The sequence below is a fragment of the Tiliqua scincoides genome, chromosome 5 (assembly GCF_035046505.1).
Source record: "Tiliqua scincoides isolate rTilSci1 chromosome 5, rTilSci1.hap2, whole genome shotgun sequence".
In the NCBI taxonomy this organism is placed as follows: Eukaryota; Metazoa; Chordata; class Lepidosauria; order Squamata; family Scincidae; genus Tiliqua; species Tiliqua scincoides.
In genome coordinates, this window is record NC_089825.1 from 2931109 (window position 1) to 2953709 (window position 22601).

Sequence of the window (22601 nt, forward strand, 5' to 3'; positions counted from 1 at the left end):
GAGGAGCACTCCAGCCTGGTTGTCTTCTTCCCAGTGTGACCCTCTTTCAAAGAGGTGCAGCCCCCACTTGCTGCCTGCAATGGTAAAGCCAGACGCAAATTTGCTCCTTGATGAGAACAAGGCCAAAAGCAGTCAATAAGGGGAGAAAAGGGCATAGCTAGAAGAAGGGGGTCCATAAACTGCACACAGCAACACTGCATTTCTAACTTCAGCAGCTAACACCACAAAACACGCTTTACGTTCCTTGCTCGTGCACACAGAAGTCTTATACCCATTTCAGCACACGTGGAGGCCTGGATGCCCAAGGGACTCCTGCCCCCACAACTTGCTCCACCTGTACCCCTGGCCGGTTCATAGAAGCCCCCCACTCCTTCTCTGTGGATTCAGTGGAGCACCAATCGTCTCATTCAAAAGACAACTCTCCCTTTCCGATGCCTGGGCTTTCTCCCTCAGAAGCTCCTTCTTATGGTGTTTCTGCCCATTTAACTTTGAAGACTCTGGGTGTTCCACACCACACAGAGGGGCTTCCACCCAGTGGCAGTGCACCTACTTTGCATCCAGAAAGGCCCCAGATCCAGCACCTGCATCTCCACTTCAAACGATCTCCGGAAGCAGGGCTGGAAAGGCCCCCTCTGAATTCTTGGAGCTGCTGGCAGTTGGAGTGTGCCGCACTGGCCCAGATGGACCAAGCAGTTCGATTCAGTATCCAGCAGTTCCACATGACACCCTCCTACTCACCAAGACTGCCAGGCTTCTCCTCCCCCCTTCCATTTTGATTCTTTCCATCAGGAGTGCCGCCAGGGGATCCATCAGGTTGGGCACTTACCAAGGACCTTCCTGGTCAGGCCAGCTCCTGAACCCTTGTACCAGAGGCAGCGTCTAACATGCCACTTTACCCCAGAGCCTCTAGCAGCCTGATGCCAACACTGATTCTTCACTCCACCTCTAGGAAGACTCAGCCAGGGAGGGAGAACCTGAAAAAGGGCCATCCCCTCACCATTCCCCTACCCCTAATGTAACAGATTCTCTCTCTGCTGTCTTTTAGAAACCTATGGAAAAAAGTATTTTTTTTCTCTGAAAAACATCGTTTCCTCTGTCTAGTAAAAGAGGTCAGGCATCTACCGCAGCCCAAAGGGCACCTTTCCCATTGCTCAGGGAGGCTCTAACCCACCTTGGAAGAGACTTTGACAGACACCTCTGAAATGGAAACACCCTAAGCCAAGAATTGGAGGATCAAGAGGGACCATGGCAGCTGGACAGTTTTCAGCTCCCAGAACCTTATGTTGTGGGCACTGATGACTCCATGTGCCACCATCAACAGTCAGGGCAAACAGCAGGGTCCCCAAGAGCCCAGAAGGGAACAGATGTCCTAGCAGTACCAGCCCCAATTCTCATGCAAATGGGCAGACTGTTTCTGGCTGCCATTAAGAGTAGGTCAAGCAACGCCAGAAGGTGCAACTGTCTGACACACCACGTTGAGGGCTCTTCGCTCAGTTCCCAGTGAACAGTGGGCTGCAGACGGTCCTTATTAAGCAGAAGGGTGCAGTCTCGGAGGGGAGGGAGAGAGATGGCGGCTCAGCAGTGGAGAACCATCACTGGCATCTCCAAGCCATGGCTGAAAAAGACCCCTGAGCTGGAAACCCTGGAGAGCCACTGCCTGTCAATGTAGACGATGTTGTGTGAGATGAACTGAGGGTCTGGCTTAGCCTACTCTCCAAGGTGCGTCTGGAATGGAGGCACTCCACAAAGGCACGTGGTGAGGCCAACCGGTTCCATGGCACACTATACCCTTCACAATTGCTGCTTGCCCTGGCTGCTGGCAGCCTGGTACTCACCTCCCCATTCTCTTACTGGCCCCTGTGCAAACCACTGCAAGCAGCAGACGAAAAGGTGAAGGGAGAGGAGTCAGAGGCAGAGAGGCTCACTGGTTCTCAGGGTGCCCAGCTGCCCATCGCAACTGGGAGAAGGGATCTGGCCTCCCCCCTTTAAGAGCGGAATTCTCTACCTTATGTGACAAGTTACACATGCAGATCATCTGTGTACCAGCCCTGCAACCAACCAGGGAAGGAAATGCTCCTTCTGTTTTGCAAATGATGTGCTGAGGCCAAGAGCTTATAACTTATATGGACTCATGGTACACATTCATCCTACTGCAAGAGTGCGCAAGGACTTGGAGCTGGGGGAAGAGAGCAGAGCTCAATTCTACTCTCAAGAGCAGTCTGATTATTTCAGATCTGGCAGCAGGAGAGAGAGAGAGAGATTTTGCAGGTAGGTGATGAGCACCAGTTAGACCAGGAGTGTCAAACTCGTTTCATATAGTGGGCCAAATAGCATTTGTGGTGCCTCCTGAGGGCACAAAGTGACATCATTAAGCAGGAAGTGATGTCATTAAGAAGATGATGGCCAAATAAGCACTTTGTTCTCACACAGAAACTTATTAGCTGCAAATGACATGAGAGAAAACGTGCATCTTGTTCATAATTTCAAGATATGAGAGAGCCCAATTATCATGTTGGGAGAGCCCAGTTTTAACAGGGGCCAGAGAAATTGCTTCTGGCGGCCATAGCCAGCCGGCAGGCCTTTTGTCTGACACCCCTGGGTTAGATTCTCAAGAACAACCTGCCCAAGCAGTGTCACTGGCTCAGGGGTCCCAGGATAAACCCAATCAAGAGAGAATGTGAGGGTGAACAGAATCCATGTCACAATACGCCAAAATCACTTGAGATCACCCAGGCTCCAGGGACTTCGCTGCCTCGTCAAGACTGCACCGGCCACACAATCAGACCACAAAAAATGGTTCAAGAAATTAGGAGAGGAGGAAAAGAAAAAGGAGGATAACCAGCGAAACATTACTAGGAAAAAAAGCTATCTGTTCACAAGTTGAGTGATCATTTGTAATTACTGGAGATCGCATGCAGAAGTCCCTGTATAGCAAAAAGCAATATCCACTGGGTGCCACCAGAAGAGCAAATCAAAGAAGGTCAAATATATCTGGTTTGACAGTCAAAACACCCCCCCAAACCTTGCCTGTGGGTGTCTCTCACATTGAAGGTAGAGGTGAGTGTCACTGAATCAGCAGCCCAGGCACCTCCCCAGCTTAGGCTCTCCCCCATCCTGCTGAGAACAAAGAAACAAAAACCCTCTCTACAAGTATTGCTTTTTCTCCAAATATCTGGGGCCAAAGAAGCCCCTATTAAAGTGCAAAAATGCTCACTGAGTTCCACTACAGAAACTCTAGACCCTCCCCCTGGAGAGGCTTTGGCACTTCCAGTGTCTGGTGGCTTGGATTGTGGCTGGTTTTGCTTTTCTGTCGACTTAACTCATTACACGTTGTTGCCCCTTTAGAGAGCAGGATGTGCTCTGGGGGAAGCAGTTTTTGTGCAGAAATGCATTCAAATAAAGACTTTGGAGCAGCAATAGATACAAGGACAACTACAAGTTTTTAGGGATGAGAGTGTTTGTTTTCTCAGGAGAGGGACACTCTTGTATGGCTCAGAGAAAGCTGAAGGTTTAACATATATATCTAGTGAATTCAGACCAAAAAACAATTTCATGTTATGGAGCACCACTATCTGATCTTTCAGATGGAACTGATTATTGGGGCTGCAAACTTAAATACTTACCTGGGAGTAAGTCCCACTGAACTCAATAGAACTTACTTCTGAGAAGACATGCACAGAATCACACTGTTGATCAAACACACTTTTGAAATGGAGCTCTGCATTCCTGCAAGAGCTGAATAAGCCACTGTCCTTAATTTAGTAATTTTATGCCAAGGAAGCTACAGCAAGTTGACAGTAGAGCAGACACTGGCTTACAGAAGGCACAGAATCACACATAATTTTTTCAGCCTCATGAGCTCCCATCATCTCACCCATCTCTTGGAGGTGCTCCACACAGGTATTTGAGGAAACACCAAGAAAATCCCAGAGCAATTTCTGCAGAAGTAGCAACTACAGAGCAGGGGGGACCTGCTGAAACCACTGGAGGAAAAAAAGGTTCCCTCCTCTTTCCAAAGCACAAAAGATCAGTTGGGCTTACCCATTTCCCCTCCCCCCATCTTAGAAGCCTGACCTCAAAGCATTGTGCCGACAACCGAACAACGAGACACTAAGAAATAAAACAAGTCCCTATTGAGAGAAATCGGGAGTAGGGGTGGGGGAGCAAGAAGCATCACTGTGACTGGCAAGCTGAAAGGCTTTTCACCACAGTTAAAGGGGTAGTAGGTGCTCTGCTGTGTGGGATGGCTGGCGACAGAAGACAAAGGAAGAGGCTGACTTGGTCAGCCTCATGGAAGAATTTATTATTATTATTATTATTATTAACAACAGTATTTTTATACCACTTTTCAACTGAAAGTTCACAAAGTGGTTTACAGAGAAAAATCAAATAACTAATGGCTCCCTGTCCCAAAAGGGCTCACAATCTAAAAAGATGCAAAAAGAACACCAGCAGACAGCCACTAGAAAAGACTAGTGAGGTGGGGTGAGGAGGGCCAGTTACTCTCCCCCTGCTAAATAAAAGTGGAGCACCCACTTGAAAAAGTGCCTCTTACCCAATTAGCAGGGGTAATATAGCTGCCAAGCTCGGCACTCCCCCAAGAAGAAGAGGAGATGGGCAGATCCATGCCAGCACTATGAGCCACAAAACCTGACCTGCTTTCGCTGCGATCTCCCTGCCAAGGGGGGGGGGGAGCCAGGCTTTCCATCCACAGCACTTTCCCATCCAAGGTCTAAGCTGAGTTTGACCCCACCAGGAAGCACCCAGTCCCTCAACCAGCCTTGACATCCGGGACAGTCCGTTGTGCATCTCATTGCCTCAGCCTCAACCCCTGCCCACAATCTGTTCTGGCCCGTCACCCAAAGGGCATCTTCCAAACCCCCTCCTCCCTCCAGCTCCTTTCCACTGTTTTGCCCATTGCACGGCAAGCTGTGCTGGTCCTGGGAGGCTGGTGGAGTTGTCCACAATCTGTCAAGCCGGTTTCTTCACCACTGCCCGCCTGCTCTCTGGGGAAGGAAGGAAAATTTAGCAACATACCGTCACATGGGGCGGCTCCTTGCTGGGAAGATGGAGCGCTCGCCACACTGCCGCCGCTGACCTCAATTCCTTGTCTCTCCAGCACAGTAGCAGCTCTGCTGGCTTCCATCTCGCTGGCTTTGCTGCTTCCTGGAGAGCACAAGTGCCCGGCTCCTCCATCGAGATGGCTCCTCTCCCTCTCTTCTGCCGCTGTCACCACCTCCCCGCTGCCTGTGTTGCTGTGGCCACCCAGTTCAGGGATTTGCTCCAGTTTGCTGTGGAACTGCCCTGGGCTGACCAGCTCTCTCCGGACTGCACTGCTGCTGCTGCTGCTGTCCCACTCGTCCCTCTTCTTGGCAGATGGCTCCTCCATGGGGAGGGACTGATGCTGCTCCTTCACCAAGAGGCTGGGCGGCTCGGCATTGTTCTGCACAGCTCCGGGGCTGTGGGCAGATGTTTGCTCTTCTGAGACCGTGGCTGACCTTTTCATTGGTGCACTCAGCTTCCGAGTCATGGGGCTCATGCTCGGGGAGAAGCTACCGCTCGGCGACACGAGGCTAGTAGCGAGGTCTTCACGAGCCACGGGATCAGGATACTTGTCTGCCAGATTCAGGGCCTGCGGGACAGACAAGTGGGAGCACTCCGACATGGCACGCCTCATCGCCTTTCGCTGGTGTGCCCCTGGGGGGAAGGGACTGCTGTCAATGGCTGAGCTGAGCTTCGCACCCGCACTGACCAAAAACTGCTCCTCTTCCATCTCGTGGATGTTACTGAAACAGCCACTCCTGAACTCATCCTGGGCTAGCTCTACAGTGGTCACTGGGGGTCCCAGCTTAGGCACGGCTGGGGAAGATGCAAACCCACTCTGTGCGTAGCTGTCATTGATAATGCCTATCACACTGTAGCCTGGGGTCCTGTCTTTCTTCCCGGGCACCTCTGGGCACCCCAAGGCATTGGGCAGGAGGGGGCCAAAAGTAGGACTCCACATGCTGCTGCTCTCCGGCTCTTTGGTGCATTTGCTTGAGTCACTCCCAGGCAGAGGCAGGCTGGGCAACTCCTGCTGACATTTCATCACCTCCACCACCCCAGCCTTCTTACCTGCCACCTTCTCCTGGTCAGTGATGGCTTCGCTTTGCCCCAGCCTGGCTGGCAACCCTGTGGATTCTGCTTGCCCTGAATGCAAGCCTGCAATTTTGAGAGTCTCCAAGCTGCCTTCTGTGGAAGGAAACGCCTCAGAAATCAGAGACCAGCTCTCAAGGTGACCTGGGTCTGCCTGGTATTTTTTGCCTTGTGCCTTGATTTCACGTGTGTCCTTCGGAGCGGTTTTCAGATCTTTGTCCAGCTTTCCCTCGAAGAAGCACAGCTTGTCTTCATCGGTGAAGCCGGTGCCTTTATTAATGAGCCCATCCTTAAGCTGTCCGCCCGAATTCACATTCAGCCCAATCTCATTCAGCTTGCCCTCGGTCCTCTGCCATTCAAATTCGGTTTTGCCAAAGTCCTTTTGTGCCTCCATGCAGTGAAAGGTTTCTGAAAAACTGTCTGTGTTCCTGGCTTTGCACAGCTGGCTGTATTCAGAGAGGGGTGCAGGCGGCTGGTTGGAGAGAGACATCTCTGCCTGCTTCTCACTTTCCGCTCCTCCAAGCTGTAACGCCACCCACCCAGCAAGCTGGGCTTGCAGGCAGTCTGATGTGGTGACGACACACCGTGCCCCCTGCGCTCACGTCAAAGGCAATTTTCCTCCTCAGACCAAGGCTCTCGTTTCTCCAAATACAGCATTGTAGCTAGGCCCTTAAACAAGATTACATGCAAGAAAGCATTTGGTCCCCCACCCCTAAACAGAAAATAGAAATGTCATTCACAAACGCAATTTGAAGGGGTCTACTAAGATGTACTGCTGTGATCACATTAAGCAAAGCAACGAACACGCCAGGCAGGCAGTTTATCTGCTTCGTTATCCAGAGACTGACCACAGGAGTGGAAGATGCCAGGTCAATCTTCCAGCGGTATTGCAATCTTCCTTTGACTTAGCTGCAGACAAAAGGAACATTCTAGAGAACCACTCACAAGAGTCAGGATGACCAGATACTATAACCACAAAAGAGGGCAAGGCACCCCAAAAATGTAGGACATCCAAGAAAAATGTAAAAAAACACTCGTATATTGATTTCATGTGGTTAATTTAAACACTAAATTACTTACTATTAAATTTAAAACTATATTACAGATAATTTATTTCATATAATTTAATAATTACGAGAAGGCTATGCACTGCCTGCAGGGGCCGCTCACAGGGAAAAAGAGGACATTTCAGTTCTTTTCTAGGACACGAGGCTAAAAAAGAGGACATCTGGTCACTCTGACAAAAGTATACTGAGAAATCCAGCTGCAGAAATGAGCACTCCCTCCCAGGTGCAGAAGCACCAGTCAATGGCAACAGGAAAGGTGCTGCTTATGGTCCAGGTGAAAGCTGCATCAGTCATGAGGCAGCAAACTGAAAAATGCAGGTCAACAGGAGAGTGTGAGGATGCCTGGCTCCAGCACCTGGAAGCGGGACATGACGACACTGCCAACTGTCCCACAGTCAACCCAGCTTACCCTGGCCAAACTCCACCTGTAAAGCCTCTAAGTTATCTCCATTTCAATCAGGCTGGTACTGCTGGGACAGTTAATGGATCCTGCCCAAAGTGCGATGCGGCACCTCAAATTGAAGCTGCTTTACTATGGCAGGATTTCCCACAGGCTTCCATCATAAGAAGTGGCTGCGCCTGAAAACTGACACCACTAAACAAACCAGTTCAAAGCCACATTTTCACAAGACATGAGATTGGATCCAAACGTGCTTCTGGCTCAGGGAATGGGGAGATGGTGGTCAAAGATTTGTGCTGATCAGCTTGCTGGCTGCAGTCCAGCCACAAGAAACACCTCGCACCATTTCCCAGATCAAAGCTACCAGTTTTTCTGCTGCAAGAGATACACTACAACTCCAGAAATTTGTCCTCATTCCAACAAAACCAACCTAACATCTGATTTTGCGCTTTGGAGACTCCAGAATAATTTCTCATATATTATGCCAGTAATCCCTACAACCAAGAAGTCGGGGCCCAACCCTATCCAACCTTCCAGTGCTGATGAAGCTGCACCAATGGGGCGAGTACTGCATCCTGTGGTGGTGGGGCAGTCATGGAGGCCTCCACAAGGTAAGAGAACTTTGTTCCCTTACCTCAGGGCTACACTGAGTTGGAAAGTTGGATAAGATTGGGCACTCAGTATTCTCCACCTTACACTTTCAGCTCTCCAACATACATTTCTGCAGAAGAAGAAACACACTCAAGACATGCTTTGTATCTTGGATGGACAGTCAGACTGACCTCAGCTATTAAAATTAGTGTTGGGAGAAGAATATCACATGAAGCCCCCTTTTCAATGAAAAGCAGAGAAACACAGTGACAGGCAGCCTGCAGCCACACCCCTTGTGGCACTTGACATGACTGCCAATCACCTTTCCAGCAAGCAGGGGAGCCCACCCTCTGTACTTGGGGTGCTGAAGCATGCCTGGACTAGAGACGACTCTGCTTCACATTAGGAGAGGAGCCCCTGCAGGGAAGGCTTGGCAGCATGGATGCTGTTGGCTGGGAGGAAACGCTGTCCTTATAGCACAGAGTAGCAATGACAACCCCCCTCCTTGACAATTTGCTCTATTTTTAGATTCTGAGCTCCAACGCGCCCCCTGAATTTATCCTGCTGCATCTTGCACACACACTCCCTGATTCACACATTTCCCCAACCTACATTTAAGTCCTGGGTGGAAACCATGTCGGAACTGTGAATAAAGCAGCGTAAAGCCATATTATCTCTATTCTATTACGCTCCCCAACTGCCACCCACCCAGCTCTGATCACAGGGCAACATGCACAAGATTAAACTAAAAGAACGCTAAAAACCTGGCTGTCACCTCCAAGGTCTCCTTACAGCTGTCCTGCTCTGATGTCATGGAACTGCACGAACATTCTAATGGGGGGGGGGGAGATAATAAAAGACCACAGGAGATGGAGGAGATCTGAACCTGAGAAAAGAAGGCGGGGAGGGAAGCCCCTCACAGGTCTAGTGCAGGACCAGCTGCAACCTACAGGACCAAATGGAGGCTGTGAACTGAAGGATGTTAGGTCAGGGACCAAGAGACAGGAGGAGCACTCTGATTTTCCCACTTATCTGAGCTCAGAACTTTGCTGCGAATCTAATATTTATCCCCTCTCTCAACAAAGGCCCAGAAGTGTCCCAAGCTCCTCCTTCAGCACCTCAGCACACAGGGTTGCATGTCTGTGTCTGCCCTAAGATTCTTTTTCCTGTCCCAATGACACCACTTCCTCCTTCTAGCACATAGCTAGAAACACATGGTGGGAAAAGGCTGGCTGCCTTAAGAACCTGTGAGTGCAGGCCAAGCTCATACGGCCTTGAGACCCAACATCCCCGTGTTGCAGTTTTCCTCCTCCCTCTCCAGCAGCCTGTCTTAAGCAGGGCATTCACATCTAAGATCCCTTCTCAGGTGCACCAACATTCTGGCCACTGACGTCCTGGCAGCTCCGTCTGGATGGATGGATGGATGGAAGGAAGGAAGGAAGGAAGAAAGTGGGTGGGAGGTGATGAAGCATCCAATATTTGTCACCAGCTGGGGGACAGATGGACAGACAAGGGTGCCACTGGTGACAGGAAAGCACCTGGTCCCCAAAGAGACTCATTTTTGGCAGATAACAAAACTACTGCTTCAAAGGGACTGCCTTAGAGGAACAAGAGCCAAGTACTTTGTGGAGCAGAACCCATTAGTGAAGCTTCCAATATTTCACATGAAATCAAGCATTTTATTTTATTTAAGGCAACACTAGAAAATTCTATCCTGATCCCTTTCCCCCCTTTTTTGATGCAAGGCATACTAGATCAATCTGGAATTGTGTTTTGGCGAAGTGCACCTACCGCCACCCTTCCTTACTGTCCACTCGCTTTGGTGAGAATTTGGTTGACTTATCAAGTTTCATATCATACATTTTACACTAACTCAATTACATTTTAAATAAGATAGTTCAGGAAACTTGTTTCATTCTAATGTGGCCATAAGAAAACTTTGCACTTCACAAAAGTTGCTTCCAATTCTTCTCATGCTCAGTCTCAGTCCCAGAGTCTCAGGGCAGGAATGTCACAATGCTGATCACAGACATACATACTAACCAGAGGTGCCCAAATGACTCTGTTCATGGAGCCCCTACAGTTCCCAGTAATTTTTCATGGCACCCCCCCATCCATCACTGTGTTTCTCTCTGAAATGTAAACAACCCCACAGCGCCCCTGTGAGTTCACTACAGTGCCCAGTTGGGGAACTGAAGCAGTAAATCTTTCTCCAGTCCAAAATATGGCAGCCTGTTAAATCCTCAATAGCAGCAACACTGAGCATCCACCACATTCCCAAGGACATTTCAGTGACAGGCCAATGGCTGGCATTTGGAATGCTGATTTCTTGTTGCATTGTCAGGATTTTGAACTTATACTGCCATGTGGCCCGAGTCTCTGAGATATGATCCAAATCTCATCTCAACCTGAATCCAGTTAACTCTTTCCCCAGATACTGAACCAATCCCACAATCCCCCAAAGCAACTGGACCCTGTGTCTGGTTTCCAAGAGACACTGGGGCCCAACTTGAAAGTCAAAGTGGCCTTAGATCCCTTGAATGTGCTTCCTCAGCAGGGAGTGAAATGCAGCCCGGTGCCCAACCTGATTCTCATAATGCCTTTTCAAACCAGTCCAATCCAAGCAGGGTGCGATGCAAAGAGCAGTTGGACTTGCTCATATGGAGGGCTGGAAGGGAGGGGAAAAGAGACTTGCCATTGAGGTCAGCAACAGAGGCATGAGGCATGAACCTCTGGCACAAGCCAAAGGGTACTTGGCACAGAGCCCTGAGACCTCAACCAGAGAGCAGTACGCGCAAGCAAAAGCCTTCCCAACTCTTCCATTTTACTGAAGGGAGAGAGAGAGAGAGAGTGGTAATGGTGGTGGCAGCACCACACTGTGAGCTGCCAAGGAGCAGAGGGACCACTGCAACAGCAGGACTCCATCATGCCAAGGAAACCTACCCTTCAAGGACTCATTTCCGGGGCTGTGGGTATTTCCTCTGGGGCATGCGGCGCTGCCACCAACAAGTGGGCTACCTCAGAATGTCAGATGCAAGGGAGGGCACCAGGATGCAGGTCTCTTATCTTGTGTGCTCTCTGAGGCATTTGGTGGGCCACTGAGAGACACAGGAAGCTGGACTAGATGGGCCTATTCTGCAGGAATTCTAAGGAGCTGCTGCCTGGATTTATTCTTACCCAAAGGATCGCAGCATGCACACACGACAGTGCACACCCCAACACCACCAGTGTCATATGGGAGCTAATTGCTGCCTCAGCACACCAGGATTCCAGGGCTCGGCTGCCAGCTCCCACCCACAGCAGCCTGGTGTGTCTATTTTTGCTTTGCTCCTCCAGCTAGTACTTATCCTGCTCAATGCCTAAAAAAAAAGGGGGGGGGGTCACGAAAGAAACAAGAAGATGAATATCCAATCTGGCTGTTTCAGCAAGGCCCCCCCCGAACCAGTTTCCAAGGCAACAACACCTTCCAGGATTCCAAAGTACTCCCTGCAAGACCCTCCACAGCAAGTGCAGTTGCTAATTAAGTGTCATCGCCAGCCAGAGTCAACGAGGAGGCTGCCTGAAGTTCTATCAGCCAATGCAGCCAACCTGCCACAGAAAGGAAGGGTTCCTCCTAGAGCTCTCCCTCACCTGCACACTTCAAATAAAATAACCGTCAATAGGAGGCTGACCGCAGTTCCAGGGAGCTCTGAGCAGACCCCGCTGGGCACTAGCTCACTATCAGCACTTTGTTTTGCTTCTCTTAACAGTGGGGCTAGTTCTTTAAGAGTTCATCAGGAGAGTTATAGCCATGGCAGATATTTCTGGGTGCTCTTAAAGAATCAAGGCATGCATCTCAGGGCAGAAACGGTGAACCTAGAGGATGCCCCCCGAGACTCAAACCCCAAGGCTTGGATGAACAAGAGATAACAGAATGGAACAGTGGAAGGAAAGGGGGCCACAGCTCCAGTGTGGGATCTTGGAGCCCTTCTCCCTCCTCTGAGATATGTCCAAGCTGGTTGCAGGGAAATGCACTCTGCACACGTCCCTTTCAAAGGGCCTTCTTGACAATGACATGCATTTTGGGGTTGTTTCTGGGCTTAAAAAAACCTGAGAATCTGCACTACTGTCACACAACACTGACAGTGCCACCAATTCCTCAGATCCATCAATAACGGGTTGCTGCATTATACCCTACCATCATCCCCGCAGGCACAGACAGCAACAGGCATAAAAATTCTAAGAAAGCAAAGCACAGGCGTGGCAGGCCCTAATCAAGTACAGCCAGCAGCAGAGAGAAAGAAGGAGCCTCAGGTGGAGGCAAAAGAGAAGCCTCTCCTATTGCTGGACGAAGGGTGCAGGACTGGCCAGTTAGAAAAGCACATGTGGCTGAAGTGAAAAGAAGCCCCTTGAGCAGCCAGACCTTGTGGAATCCTGGGAGGGAGGGAGGCGAGAAAGCAGAAGCCACTGGGCCGATTCCAGGAGGGCCAAGATAGGGAAGATCTGCTAAAGGGAGCCATGGGCACACTTTCTTCTCAGACTAGGGCACAGCATGGCACACAGTAAATTTGGCTGGAAGGGACCTGCACCTAAGCCGCTCCGCAAAGTGCACTGGGTTGCAGTCTGGGCTGTACTGCAGAAGGGCATTTGTTGCTGCAGGCACTCCCACCGAATAAAGCATCCTACGTTTAGTAAGCCAGAACACCATGGAAGGGACTATGCTGAATTGCTTTCCGAAATGGTCATTTACTACATGTAAAAGTTTTCCATTCACAAAACATTCAAGAAAAAACTGTATATTTAAATAAACACCAGTCTTTCCACCAGGAAGGCTGAAGTGGCTCAGCCTAGAATCCTATTGCCTCGTTCCACACAATGCGCACACTGGCTCTGGGATCCTGCACAGAGTTTGTGAGTGGCTGTGGGAACATGCTGACCAGACGGTAAAAAATGCCAGCTGTGCTAAAAATCAGAATTGCTGCACTGTCCCCAAACTGCATGCAAACCCAGGCACTGGGGAGAGGTGAAATTCATTGCTTGGGGAACTAAAAATAAAGCGCCCTCATGGAACACACAATTCGAACATCAGGATAGCCTTTCTGAATCAGGCCACAGACCCATCTAAGTCCAGCTTCCTGGATCTCTCAGAGGCCCACCAGGTGCCTCTGGAAGCTGCCATAACTTTAGAAAGCCACTGCTGAAAGCAAATATACGTGGAACCTACAACAGTAATACAAGGGCTATTCAGAAAGTAACCTCCAGTAGGCTGTGAAAAAACAAGAATGCCACTGGGCTGAACCAGTTGGGAAGTACCTAGGTTGCTTACCAGAATGATGAACATCGGTAGCAAAGACCAGAGCCTACATGCCTTGCAAAATTAAGATAGTTCTTAAATGGCTGAAGATGGATCCAGAGTAGAGGAGCAACTGAAACGTATGTAGCTTTGAATCCCCTTCAGTGTGGGAGAAAAGCAGGATAAAAATCCTGCAAATAAATAGCTGAACCTCACCCCCAGTCCAAACTACTTCTGCACATTCAGGCCAGAGGCTCCTATCTTCTCCACACTGCCTGTCAATTCCATATTGACAGGAGCTGCATTCTGAATGCAACCATGTTGAAACATGCCCACATCTCTCTCCCCAATGAACCACTCGCTAGCTTTCACTGTAGTGTGCTTCTCCAAGTAGGAGACAGATGGCTACTCTCATGATGAAAATTACCTCCAGGATTCACAGTGCTCCAGCAAGCAGCACAGCCCACCAAGCCAGTCTGCTCACAAGAGGGACTCTGCAAGGCAGGTGAGAGTCTTGGGGATGAACTGTGCCATTTGCAGTTCTAATGACCTGCGCAGGCCTAGTTTTTCTGATTAGCCACAGCTTTTCAGGCTTGTTCGAGCCTCTTCTTGGGCAGGAGGTCTGGCCTAGAGGGTAGAGCCTCTGTTTGCCTGAAGATAACATCCAAAGGTCACCAGTTCGAGGCCACCGGCACTTGTGAATGGCGAGACCTTGAAGCAGCTGACAAACCGAGCCCAGTTATTCCAGCTGTAAGCGTCTTGGCCGCCCTTCAAGTAAGAGATGAAGGAGCTGCTTGTCAGCCTGCATGGGAGGAAACTGAAGGCCAGAACGTGATACCAGATTAGCAAGGATCCATCTGAAATGTTGTGATTCATGAAAGATAGAACATTTTTTCAATTGTATAAATCCTTACGGGGATTTACAACAGCCTGCCTATGTAAACCGCCTTGAATTAAAGTCTGAGGAGAAATCTGATGACCAAGAAAGGCGGTATATAAATACCTGTATTATTATTATTATTATTTCTTCTTAACATAGCAGTTAAGGAAAACCAGAAAGGAAAGGCTTCCATCACCCCCTCTTTTTAAGCCAACATCTTTAACACATCTTCCATTTTGCATCATTGTGCAGGAAAATATTTTCTCTCTCGCTCTTTCACTCACACACCCTACTACCTTCTTGGAGAAGCACTAAAAGTTCATGTAAAGAACACTTTCACTAAAACAAACTAGTCCACACTTAAAGATAAAAAACCTCTCAGAAAGTAGAACACCACATTAAGGCCAGCATGGCTCAAGCTTTTATTAATCGATTTCTTCCAAGCAAGCAGATGTTATGAGGGCATCAAATGGCATCACCCCATCTTGCTTAGGTTGCACAACAACATTTACTAAGGAGTAGTATTTTAGTCCCCACCTCATTCACTGAAAAGCTTACAGAGCAGGTTTTTGATGCAGATTCAAAGCTAATCAGTTACCTAAATGGAAATGCTGTAGGTAGAACCACATGGGACACATTAAGTTGAGGAAGAGCCACATCACTCAAGGGTAGAGGGAATCTTCTGCACAAAACTCATGCCAGTCCAACCCCCAGCTTCTCCAGTTTTTAAAAAGAGGATCTGGGGTGACAGGGATAGGAAAACGCTCTGCCTAAGGCCTTTGAAAAACAGACTATACAGGTCTAAAGAGACCAATGCTGCAAAACCAAGAAGCCAGTCTCATATTTTCAATTGTTTAATGTGGCTCAGAGTGACCTGCATACAAGAGGGAACCCAAGTCCTTATGTCACTACTTGGGAAAGTTGCACTTGCCTGGAAAAAGACAGACTAGTATACAGTTCCCCTCTAGAGTATCTCTAGACATTTGCCAGGATAATGCAAAGCTCTGTTGCCTCCATTACAGGTGAGAAACCCTCAAGCTCTTGCATTTCCAGCTCTGCTCTTTGCAGCATTCTTCTGACCTCTGCCCATTCCAGGTTCAGCCTGCATTGAATTACTGTGAGGCTATCAGTTAAGCTAAGAGGAAGATACCATTCTGGAGTCAGAGTAAGCAAGTGGAAGGGGCTAGTTATAGGAACCTCATAAGGCAGAAGTCAGCAACCTACAGCCCATGGGCTACCACCCAAACTCATCCAAACCATGAGGAGGTCGGTTTGGAAGGCAAAACCTCCCACCCAACTTGTCGCACACCAGACAGGGAATAAAACCAGAAGCGTTGTTTTATTGCTGTCATTCATAATCCCATCCTCCTTCTGTGGAACTCCAGGTATTATACATAAGGGCCCCAAGAATCTCCTACCCAAGGCCTGACCACACCCAGACCTGCTTAGCTAAGGTCAGATAAGGTGGCTGCCATCATGGGTTGTTACGTGAAAATCCCCTTTTGCCTTTTAGTTGTGATCTTATGTCTGGTTATGTTACTAAAACATCATGCAGGCCACACTTCTCCCAGCACACTTTTCCAAAACTCTGGTCAAGTCACGAGCTCATGGTTACAAAATCCACCTCCCTAGGATTCACATATTATAGGAAGAAGTCTGGCATAGTAAATCATTGTTTAAGTGTCTCCTACATTACTGTAACTTATTACTTATACTTTCTGGAACATAAAATTATGCCAGAGGCATATCAAGAGCTGAGTAGACTACTCTGTCTTGGCAGAGTGTACATTAGATGTCCAGGTAGTTGGTCTCACATTATTGCCACCACAACTCTCTTCATTGAAACTTTGGCCATTTGCTCCAGTAAGGTGTCCAGGTCTTCCTTCTGGCTAGTTGGTCAGAAGAAAGTACCACTGAATTCAATGAAACCTACCCCCAGATAATCTAAAACAGTGTTTCTCAAACTGTTGGTTGGGACCCACTAGGTGGGCTGCAAGCCAATTTCAGGTGGTTTGTCATTCATGTCAGTGTGCATTTTATTTTTTAATACATTAGACTTGATGGTACCATGGTATGTGACTGCACATGGGGAAGGTCTTAAAGCATTGTATTGTTTTAACTAAATCACTGCTTAAGTACCGTATGCAGACTTGAAATGCCTTCCTGGGTTGCCCATTCATTGTATTGTTTAAGTTCCCCCAGCTAGGAAGCCAGCCATTAGACCCCACTGAATTTTGCTGATCCTTTCACACACTCCCAAGCACCCTGCTGGCAGTAAGCCTGCGACACCATCCAGCTCAGCTCTGTCGAAAAAACCCTTTTTAAGAGAGGGCTTCCTCGCATGCTCTCTCTCTCTCTCTCTGGCTCCCCCTCCAAGGACACAACACATCTGTGTTGTGTCAGAGGGTCCTCCTCCCAGGACTCGCCCCCCCCCCATCCAACTGCTCTACAGACAGGTAACTATCTTGCGTCTGGAACTCTTTCCCTTCTTTTCCCCCCTTTTTCTCCTTTTCTCTCCCCATCTTTAGTTAGCTACTGGGTTTGGCAGACCAGGGACCCCTAAAATCCTTCCCTACAACCTTTCCTTTTTCTAATTTCCTCAGATGCACCAAATACTCTTTACATGCAACCACCATAAAAGCTAGGTACACTAGATTCAAGTACTAGGACTAAGAAACATATACTCATGTGCATAATGTTTACCTTTGTGCTTTTGTAATAAAACTATAATCTTTTATTAAAAGTTATCTTTCTCCCAGTCTCCTCATTAAGCTAAAGGGAATTTCTCTGCATTACGCCATCTTGTTATCCAGCCCGCGATCCTGAGGTTCCAACAAGGGTAGTGTAATAATTCCCCTATACAAAACAGCCCTTTTGGTAACAGGGTCTTCCCATCAGCCCCAAGGCACAAGAGCATCTCCATGCTTGCATCAGGGACATGCATATAAGTAACACACAGTATTCTTACACAGGCTGATTTTTATAAACACACACAACCTATGGGATGGAACAGTACTCAATCATTTACAATGTAATACAGCTTCAGTCTGTGAGCATTTGTGGGGAAGGTGGTTGAGGACTGAACACATAACCAGACGGGAACCTTGGGTAAGGGGTCATCCCCCCCAAAATATGGTGTCAAGACGTTATTTTGCTGAAAGATGAACAGTTTTCAACATTAGTGAGCAGAAATTCAAAGTACATAAGCATAAATAAGCACATAAACATAAGCTTTGGAGCTTGGCTTACATTGTCAGTTCTTCAAAAACTTGGCCATTAGCACTGTGAAACAGGCAAGCAGAACCAAAACAGGCTCCTGAAAACAGCCAAGACACAGTCATGCCAGATACGGTTGCACGTTGGACGCAGGATTAACGGTTAGGTGCTCATGCCAATGCGCCAGGTCTCACACACAAGCTGTAGTATACATTACTGCCTGTAGACCAAGTTGCAAACACACACCTTTCTCTTGCCTGTGCAGGCTCACGGCATCTGACTTTGCTGTTCTTCTCCTGTCATACTCTTGGGCAGCAGCCCTTGGAGGAGGAGGAGGAGGAAGCCCTCTCGACTTGGTGGGTCTCATGTAGCCTTTGATCTGGTTGGGCGCCTTGGCTCGCTCTTCTTTCTTGGTCTCTCTTGCCACTGGGTCACCACGATCAGCAACTGTCTGCAGAACTGGCTCTGTCCCTTGGCCAGCTTCAAGCTCAAGGCCCTGCATGTCCCCTGCTCGGTCAGCCTCCTCCTTGCTGGCTGCCTGCACTGGTGGACTGTGCACTGGCTCGGTCACACTATCTTGCCCCAGATGCTGAGGGGGGTCTTTCGCTTTGCAAGTAGAAGCCACTTCCTCCACAGGGACATCCTCCAGGGCTTTATCTGGCCCTGCTTCATTTCCTAAACTTTGTAGGCACTTAGAGATCTTCTTGTTTTCACCGAGCTGTGCATTCCCACCAACCAGCATGTCTGTTAGAGCCCAAAGTGCTGCAGCTTCGCTCTTGTTCTCCCAGGGAGGAGGACATTCTGCAGGAGGAGAATTTGTTTCCTGCCCAACAGAGCCACTTCCTTCTTTGCCAGCATTCTGCGCTGCAGCTGGCATTTTCTGCTCCTCCTTCCATGACAAACTGGAGAAACTGCGTTCAGAGCCTCGAGTTTCATCCAGGAGGCTTGTTCCTCCATCCTGTGCTGGAATGGGGCCAAGCACCCCATCTTTTCCTAGTGGAGCATTTTGTTCTGACAGGGGGCGTTTGCCTTTGTTCCTCTTCTCTCTGGTTTCATCACCTGCTTTTGCCAAAAGGGAAGCCTCTATCATGGCTTCTTTATCCTGTAGCTTTGCCAAATCATCCTGCAGTTCATCCTGACTCTTCCGGTCACCTCCACTGGCATCTTCCAGTATTTCTGCAGGGAAAAGCAGCTCCTTCCTGAGCTCTCCTGCTTCCTTGCCTGCATGTTCTAGGAAGGGGCACCCAACCCCCTGATTTCTGAAAGCAACTTCATCCAGATCGGCAGCACCAGGCAGAGCCAGGGGACCAAACAGACGCATCGTATTCTCTTCCCAAAGCAGCGGATGCCCCAGTGGGAGGCTTTTAATATTTCTGTTTTCATCCACAAACTCCAGTTCTTCCCCTCCATACTCCAGCCCAGCTCCCTTGGGAAGGGGCCCTTCATTTGCTGCAAACTTTGCTTGCACTGGTTGCTCAGGGACAGGCACAGCCACTTTGCTTTTCCCATCACTGCCCCTCTTTGGAGGCTTTGCACTGGAGCCCTGCCCACTTGCAAACACAGAACTGCCACCTCCTGCCTCCTTGCTTCTATCAGAGGAGCCCTCTTTGGCTGGATCACCCACCTTGGCACCAGGGAACAGGCCTGCTTCTGCCTTGGCTCCCAAAAGAAAGGAAGGCTCCACGCTGGGTCTGCCGTGTCTCTCCTCTCCCTCCTCTGCTCCTTTAGACGTTTGGTCCACAAGAGGCATAGCCGAGACACTGCCTTCCTCTTGCGCGTCCTTCGCGAGACAGTCCAACCCCTTTCCCTGGTCTTTGCTGATGGATGGAGAGTCCTCTGCTTGGTTCAGCTCCTGGCCAGCTGCAGCCAGCTCTGTAGGGGACACATCAGTTCGCAGCACACCAGATGTGTCCTCCGTGAGAGGCTCCGAACTGGCTCCCTGCTTGTCATCAGCAGAAGACAGCTCTTTGCCTTGGACAAGCTGCTCCAGCCAGGGAGCACCACGATGAACTGGGCTTTCGTTGGCAGAATCCACTTCTTGCAGGCCATCAGTCTTCCTGGTTGGCTTGTTCCCCGATGTGGTTTCTGGTTGGAATGGCTGTTCCAAATGACTTTTCCCAGTTTTTTTGCTCCTCCCATCACCGGTCCTCTTTTTGGGTTTGGCTGTTGACAATGGCAGGCCAGGGTCTGCCACAGTAGGGCCCTCTAAGGAAGTGACACTGGGCCCCTCGCCCTTCGCAGACATGCCAACCTCCTTCGTTTGGGCTGTGTCCTCCAGAGGAGCAGGGCATTCTCCTTCCCTTATTGGAGCTGCTGAGATGAACGGGTATGCTGGGGAAGAGAAGTCGACCCAGTCGCTCTTGCTGGCTGAAACTGCTTTTGGCTTCTCCAGCAGAGACGGGGCAGCAAGAACCAGTGGTTTTGTCACATCTGCAGCTAAGAGGTCAGCTGCCTCTTTGGAGCCACTAGTCTGTGCTGCGGTTTGGTCAGCCTTGCCCATTTCAGCAGAAAGGCGGCCAGTGCTGCTCTCTGTTCCCAGGAAAAATGCTGGCCCCAGTGACCTCCTCGCAGCAGCACTTCTGCTCTTCCCTCCACTGCTCCTTTTCTCTCCCGCCCCTTCAGAGCTGGGAGCCGTCATCTTCGACTCCTTCATGCTGGAGGACCCCACCTCGATGCTCTTGGCAGGGAGGCCAGTTCCACTGGGGGCCTGGACTTCCTCTGCACCCATGGTGGCCTGGTCCAAAGTGAAGAGCCTCTGATCCGAGCCATTTTTAGCCTTTTTGCTTTTGCCATTACTGCCTCTCTTTTTCGGCAGGTCACTGCCAATCCTGGTAATTGCCCCAGGAGGCTGTTCCAGAGGACTGGAGCCACCTCCTTTGTGCACATCAGGGAAAGATTCCTTCATACTGTCAACGGCCTTCACAGGAGCCTGGGGTTGAATGGTCTCTGACCTCAACTTCAAGGCAGAAGGAACTTCTGCTGACCCACCATCAAGCTTTTCTGTTTTCACTGGTCTGCTTCCCTTGGAACTACCCAAGGAAAGCTCTGCAGTGGGGCTTGCCCCCGTGGTGGCCGGTTCTCTCCCCTTGGTTTTGCCAGGGCATCTTTCCTCTTTTGGAACTCCCTGAGTCTTCGCTTCAGCGGGAGTCTTGGCAGCTTCCTCCCCAGGCCGCTCTCTCTGCTGCAGCTTCTCTTCCACCAACCCCTTTCCAGGGGCCAGACTTTCCGGTGCTGCTTCTCCACCAGGAAGCGGGAGCTCCACAGGTGCAACCTCAATGTCTTTGCTCACAGCAGACCTGGTTTCTCTATTTTTGGGAGGGTGGCCCTCCAACTTCCCAGAGAAACTCATTTCCACTGGACTGGTCTGTGCTGGCGGAGGGAGGGGACTTCCTTGCTTATTCTGCTCAGTGCGGTGCCTCAGGCGCTCCTCAGTAGGCTCTTTCCTTCTGCTTTTCAAGCTCTTGTTACTCGTTGTCTCCACATGGACAAATCCTCCAGTTTTTGCCTCCAAGCCCAGCTGAAATGAGCTTTCCGTTTGCAGCACCTGCTCTTCTTTGGCAGAAGTCAGGGAAAGGTTCTGAGAATCCAGGGGCTCCCACCCCACTCCAAGCTTTGACGTTGCCTTGCAAACGCCTTCTGGGGAGGCAGCACTTGTGACCTCTTCAGTGTTCTTGCAGGGCTCAGCCAAGGGGACCTCAAACTTCCGGGGCTCGGAAACCCACCGCTCAGAATTTTCCTCCCAGGTTTCCACAGCCCTGGCTGGCTGGTTCCTCTTTTGCTTTGTCTTCTTCTTCTTTTTCTTCAAGGCTGCCAAAGCCTCCGAATCCCAGCTCTCCAGCAAAACCCCTCTTGGAGCTTCTGCAAACTCAAACGGCTGGCCAGTTGCCTTCCTATGTGGAGCCTTACTCCGAGGAGACGTCCCAGCAATGTAATCAGACTCCTCTCGAGAAATGAGGCTCTCTTCCTGGTCATGAGTCCTCTGGGCTTGGAGACCTACAAGAAGCTCTTCTGGTGCATCCATCACAGGACGACGGGCAGGTTTTGCTCTGCCAGACCTGCGGTGCTCACTGGATTTGTTAGCTTGTCTGACTTGAGTGGGAGGTACACCTGGAATACAGGAAGTTTGCTCAAGTACCAGAGCATTTATTCACCAAGGGGAACTTTTCCGACTCTCCAGAAATCTACACTACTATCAAGTCTCATTTTAAATGGTACAGTTAGGGTACTGATCCTTTGTTTTTTATATTTCATTCTCTCTGCCCCTTGCCAAATAATATATCACAAGTCTCCTGAGCCACCAATTATACATTACTAGGTATTAAGCAACTGCTCGTATGCTTAAAGAGCCCTTCAAATTTTTCCAAAAGGGACGCAAGGATCCATTTTGCTGCTTCACTTAGAAAAGTGCACAGACAAAAACTCTGGAAACAGAAACCTGCCCTTGCAGTATAAGTACAAGGAGAAGGTAAGATACGGCAGAGTGCGAGTACAACTGCATGGAGAAGCCAGGCAGGGCAGGCACCTTGTGATGGAAGGCAGCATCTCCACCAGCAGAAAAAGTCAGTTCTTGTCATGAGGCCATGCCAGCCTCCCCCTAGAGCACCTTAGCCCCAAATTCTTCCCCAGTTTGACAATGGAAGTGCTGCACATTTAAGGTGACGACAGAGGCCATGCTATGTTTCTTGCACAATCACAGACCACTATTGTTAAGGGGTCTGTTACAAAAGTTGTTGTCCTACTGCTATTCCAGAAAACCAATGAATCACAGACTTGGGAAGGGGGAAGGAATGACTCATTAGGCATCGCAAGAAGATAGGGCAGAAAGGAGATGGGCAAAGCCTTCCAATATGTAGCCCAGCTCCCAGTGTCGTGTTGGCAGCCTAATGAGGGATGCCCAGTTCTGCAAGCAGGGCGCAGAGTGAATAGAAATAAGGAATGGAGTAAGTTGAGGCCACATCTTACTTCAGCAGTGAAGGCAGCACATTTGCCCCTTGGCTGCAAGAGAGGGGAGGAAAAGACACACACTTGGAGCCAAAGCTC

At 49.5% G+C, this 22601-nt stretch overlaps 1 protein-coding gene across 13 annotated transcripts in view; it reads right to left on the reverse strand.

Moving 5' to 3' along the window:
* The window catches only part of MAP4 (microtubule associated protein 4), a 174599-nt gene that overhangs the window by 31731 nt on the left and 120267 nt on the right, over nucleotides 1-22601 (reverse strand). For all 13 annotated transcript variants that reach the window (XM_066626816.1, XM_066626813.1, XM_066626807.1 and 10 more), the window contains one exon: nucleotides 17808-21668. In XM_066626816.1, coding sequence (XP_066482913.1) covers nucleotides 17808-21668 — 3861 coding nt within the window. The remainder of the gene's footprint in view (nucleotides 1-17807; nucleotides 21669-22601) is intronic.